Source organism: Salvelinus alpinus, chromosome 26, assembly GCF_045679555.1.
Source record: "Salvelinus alpinus chromosome 26, SLU_Salpinus.1, whole genome shotgun sequence".
Taxonomy (NCBI): domain Eukaryota; kingdom Metazoa; phylum Chordata; class Actinopteri; order Salmoniformes; family Salmonidae; genus Salvelinus; species Salvelinus alpinus.
Window position 1 is genome coordinate 30,237,044 of NC_092111.1, and position 5,104 is coordinate 30,242,147.

Consider the following 5,104-nt stretch of genomic DNA (forward strand, 5'->3'; position numbering starts at 1 on the left):
AACTAAGTGTGTGTGTGTGTGTGTGTTCAGAGAGAGGGCTGGACTGGAGTTTAGTAGACAATGGGGGATGGCAGAGGGAGTGTCAATAGTGCAGTCACCAGGGGCCTGTTGCACAAAACTAGGATAAGGGATTAAGCCAGGATATCTTGGTGATCCTGGCTCAATTGATCCGTAATCCGGTTGCACTAAAGATGGATAGGGGGCAGGAGGATATGTTATGGTATAAATTACCATGGAGATTTATTCTGTGGAGCTAGCCTGCTCCAGACCAGGCTAAATTCCAGGATCTATTTAATCTCATCCCTAATGTCAGTCAGCAGTCACCACAAATGGAAACCAATAGTTATTTCACTGCTCACTATACATTGTTATCACATATAACTAGACCCACTGTTATTATTTAAACGTTTGTGATCATTAATTTCAATGATTTTGGATAAAAAATGATTTTTAGATGATGTTGCTATCATTAGATAATTTACAGTTTCCCATAGACTATAAGGCTATATATAAAATGATAGAATATTAGGGCCACAGAGGGGAAAAAAACACAAGTCATAATATTGTAACCAGTTGTTTTAAAGGAGGACAGTTGTTAAAATGACAGATGTGGGGCATTTCGTGAAATTGTACTTCAGTATGGTTTCATAAACAAAGACATGCTGATGTGCCAGAATATTAAGTATCACATTGTCATAAGTATCAAAACTGTAAAAACAATATGTAGCTTTTCTGCAGAAAGAACCAGCCTCATAAATTTATGACTTTATCCTTTTTCTTCAGTGTGGCCCTAGTACTCTGTCATATAAACAAATACACATTCCATATGAATATAAAAACACAATGTGTAACATTATGTTCCTTTATTGAATAAGGACAAAACAAAGCAGGTAAACCATCAGCTCCTTTCGAAACTGAAGTCACAGTGACTCTACAAGATGGAAAGCACAGAATCCAAGCATATTATACAAAATGATACATACACATTCAAAGGTCTGTATATAACACACCCTGCATGTCTGCACACTAAAATAAATGCAGGACAAATCCATACACATCAACTGAACAGACAAATGAATGGATGCAGTAGCCTCCCTGCAGCCTTGTATTACACACAGTATACCGCACAAACATCATAAGAGGCCAAATTCGTCAAAAAACGAACCCAAAAAAACCCAAATTCCTCTGCCACCGCAGGACATATTTAACCAAAATTGAAAGCACACATACTAACTAAAATAATTCAACACATATTGGTCCCTCAGCAGCCGACCACTGTCGTCATCAGGGAAGATTGCCGGATTGTCCCAGTCCATGGCTGGTGGCACTCTGGGGGCCCTCTCCTTCCTCAGGCAGGCCACATTGTGGAGGACAGCACAAGCCACAGTAATATCACATGCCCTAACAGGGCTGACCCTTAATTTGTGAAGGCAGTGAAAGCGTGCCTTCAGGAGGCCAAAGGTCATTTCAACTCTGGCCCTGGTCCTGGCATGGGCATGGTTGTAGGCCTGCTGTGCTTCCTGGGGGTCTGTGAAAGGTGTCAGGAGAAAAGGCTGGCAGCCATACCCCCCGTCTCCCAGCAACACACCAGAGAATTCACCTGTCAACACAAAATCTCATCATTACTACCTCATAAACACAGTGATATTCTTGACACAGCCATGATGGTTATAAATAGGGGTTGTGTGGCTTACCTTGTGATAGGCACTGATAGATTTCAGAGGCCCGAAAGATTCTGGAGTCATGGACTGAGCCAGGCCATTTTGCCACAACATTGCTGATCACACAGTCAGCATTGCAGACCATCTGAAATCATAAGATGAGGAATATTACACCAATCAATGCACATCACTGGCAATGCAGAGTGTTCGTCAATGGACAATATCAAAAAGTTATGTTCACCTGAACATTAATGCTGTGAAAGGATTTCCTATTCACAAAATCGGCCTCATGGGCACCTGAGGGGGCTTTTATCCTTATGTGTGTGCAGTCCACTGCACCAATGACATTGGGGAAACCTGTCACACAAAGTAATGAGTATCCTACTATGTGTTAACAGTTGTCCTGTAATTTGTAGATCCTCTTACCTGCAATCCTATAGAACTCCTCTTTGATGTCACAGAGTCTTCTGTGGCCAGGGAAGGAGATGAAGACATCTGCTAATGCTTTGATAGCCAGACACACACTCCTTATTGTGCGGCAAATTGTGGCCTTGTTCAGCTGTTCTGCATCCCCCACTGAGTACAGGAAGGCTCCACTAGCAAAAAAGCGCAAGGCCACACAAACCATTTGCTCCACACTCAGTGCATGGCTCCGTGCAGTGCGGTGCTTAATCCTGGGACCCAGTAGTCTGCATAGATACCTGATGCCATCTGCAGAAAACCTGTATCTTTCATATAGATGGTCATCAGGGAAGGCCAGTGGGTCCAACCGGTCCCTGAAGACCCTTTCTCGCCTGAAGGCTCTCCTCAGCACAAGTGCTTCTTCATCCACCACATCTCGCACGAATGGGCATGCCATTGTCAGAGCAGAAAGGAACACACAATTTTGGCCCTTCATATAGGCTAGTGGCCACACCTGGTGCTGGGGGGGTGGGCAAAAGAGGGCGATGCCTTATAACGATGACTTGGTTGTACTGATTGCTGGGAAAATAAAAAAAACCTTAGAAAGATGCCACCGTCCTGTGTGCTCACAATAAGAGCTCATATGTCATGGCTCACTTGACTTTACGAGAATATACCTAATTTTTATTTTGAGCTGTGTCATCTTCTTGGAGCTGGGGGAGGAAAGAAAAATAATGATTAATACATTTGTGTTACAGTTAGCATACAGTGTACATTGAAGGCATATCTCACCTCCCTCTCAAGTTTTTTTATTTCAAGGTCCAGTTTCCTAATTGTCCTCTTTTTTATTTCGGACTCCAGTGCAAGATTTTCCATCTTTTTCTTCTTGTACTGAATGTCTATGTCTGCCAGTTCTATTTGGCGCCGGAGGTGGTTGCCATACAACTTTCTGATAGCTTGTGAGCTCTGTGAACACAATACAATTAGCGCAGCTGGAATTTGGCAGGATGTGGTGTCCTTTTATTAATACGCACTATGTTGCCAGGCTGGTTTTCCCACTGTATAGCATCTGGGTCCTGTAAAAGAAATTAGATTTTTTGATTTTGATGAGGACTCCTCACCATTGTAGAGTAAATAGTACTTTCACAGTCTTAACATGATACCTCATGCCTTCTGGAATCCAGAGAGATGGTCTCCTCCTCATCATCGTCTCCATCATGTGCTGTTGCTGCTGCACTGGGGCCTTCACCCTATCACATTTAATCGGATTCATATTGAAGCTAGTAGACAAGACATGCCAGGCCTACAGTATGCCTTTGATGGAGTACTCACTGGATCAGCATCGTCTGGTGCTTGTGCTGGTGGCTCTAACAGGAACACAGTGCTGCCAGACACTGCAAGGCAATAGGTAAACCAAAGTCAGACAGTCCAAATTGATTCAATATGAATGTGGTTGTATCCCATGTAGAGATGGAAGGACATACCTTGAATGAAGCGGGTGGCATCTTGGGAGGAACCTATGCTCGTCTCTTTCCCCCCAGGGATCCCCTCTAAGACGGGCCTGCCTTTATTTAGCTCCAAGGCCATGTCCTCTGCTGGGGTAAGGTCAGCCTTTGGTGACCCACCACCCGTGCCTTGTCTGTGGGTATTCTTTTTCACTGCTAAAACAGTACAGACAATGTGTGAGCAGGCACCTTCTGGGTACAATATATGCTTGTGCTTTGTTAAATATTAGTCAGGGACCATACCATTCTGCAGAATGTTCTTGTATTTGATTTTGACCTGCTGCCATGTCCGTTTTGGCCCGTTCATGTTTAATCTACACACACACACACACACACACACACACACACACACACACACACACACACACATTTAATGGAGTCACACTGCAAAAAATTACTTGGTATTTTTGTCTTGTTTTCAGTAAAAATATCAAAAAATTTATCATAGCTTTATACAGTGTGATGGAGTTACTTTACACAATTTCACTCATATCTGCAGTCCATTTCAATTAAAAATTTAACCGTTTCATAATTACAGTACAACTGCATTTTTGGAGATGTGAATTAAATATTTGAATTGTAATTGTGATGTTTCAGCGGAGCGGTGAGTGTGTAATTGTGCACTACTTACGCATTCAGGCGGTCTGCAATACTTTGCCACGCTTTTTCTCTTTGTTTTATCACTGTGGCGGTGTTGCCTTTCTTCTTAATTATATCTTTTACCTCCTCGTATGCCTCCATGAGGATTTGTGCTTCCGACGGGGAAAAGTACGCGGCTCTAGTTGCCATGGTAAATCAGTTAATCTGTGATCTGTGGCGGGGTCTATTTGAGTGAGCCGTGAGCGCGCACCTATCCAGGATTGGTTTCACCTGGCTTAATGAATCCGTGTCTGCTCATCCTGGCTTGGTCTTTGTGCAACCAATTAAGCCTGGACGCACATGTTTTGGCTTCATTGAGCTCAGCTGAGTCATTTATCCCGGATGTCTTAATTCTACTTTTGTGCAACAGGCCCCAGTGTATCTCTTAATATCTGTGTTCTGATCCGAAGCACATTGTTGTTGACCAGATGATCTAAGAATGCACAGAGCACTTTACTTATTCGGCAACTTTATCTTGCTATACATTTGTGCTGCTGCTAATGTTGATCACTAGTAGGCCTACTGTATATATTAGTATTGATGGCTGTCAGACCTATGACTTGATCAACTTGCTCATTGTATTCACTATAACCGGGTGTCATTGTGATCCATATAGATTGTATATGTTTAATGTTATTTTTTGCTGCAAAACCAATTCTACTCTGGGACAAATACAGTTTAAACTTGAACTTGAAGTGAGCTTTTAACGTTCTCAGAGAATGATCTAGAATACAAATACGTTATTAGATATATATACGTATATATATTAAGTCAACTGCATGCTAATGTGTGAATAATGAAAGCCTTTTGATCTATGAACTGTCATGTGCCCGTGTTCTACTTCTCGCTCTTCTACAGCAGAGTATAAATGAAGGAATTAGAGGCAGTGTGTCTCAT

The 5,104-nt window shown here is 42.4% G+C and overlaps 1 protein-coding gene across 7 annotated transcripts; it reads right to left on the minus strand.

Moving 5' to 3' along the window:
- Positions 1-825: 825 nt before the first annotated feature.
- Positions 826-4,571, minus strand: LOC139555136 (putative nuclease HARBI1). 7 transcript variants are annotated; one of them, XM_071368667.1, is made up of 11 exons: positions 4,200-4,571; positions 3,812-3,882; positions 3,548-3,724; positions 3,396-3,457; positions 3,227-3,313; positions 3,098-3,139; positions 2,856-3,029; positions 2,741-2,776; positions 2,088-2,642; positions 1,695-1,806; positions 826-1,600 (listed from the first exon to the last, which is right to left on the minus strand). In XM_071368667.1, exons 1-8 carry the CDS (start codon positions 4,355-4,357, stop codon positions 2,741-2,743), a joined length of 807 nt encoding a protein of 268 aa, XP_071224768.1. In that variant the 5' UTR covers positions 4,358-4,571; the 3' UTR covers positions 826-1,600; positions 1,695-1,806; positions 2,088-2,642. The 7 variants fall into 7 exon arrangements, with proteins under 7 accessions (XP_071224768.1, XP_071224764.1, XP_071224767.1 ...); XM_071368663.1 differs by adding an exon at positions 1,903-2,018 and having other exon boundaries at positions 2,856-3,139; XM_071368666.1 differs by having other exon boundaries at positions 2,741-3,029.
- Positions 4,572-5,104: the final 533 nt, after the last annotated feature.

What these genes read in the sequence shown, in the direction of transcription:
- LOC139555136 (XM_071368664.1), bottom strand. Translation starts at nt 2,559, where the DNA reads ATGAAGGGCCAAAATTGTGTGTTCCTTTCTGCTCTGACAATGGCATGC. An exon ending in TTCACAGCATTAATGTTCAG is followed by an intron (nt 1,807 to 1,902) that starts GTGAACATAACT and finishes TTATGATTTCAG; the next exon opens with ATGGTCTGCAATGCTGACTG. An exon ending in CTATCAGTGCCTATCACAAG is followed by an intron (nt 1,601 to 1,694) that starts GTAAGCCACACA and finishes TTGTGTTGACAG; the next exon opens with GTGAATTCTCTGGTGTGTTG.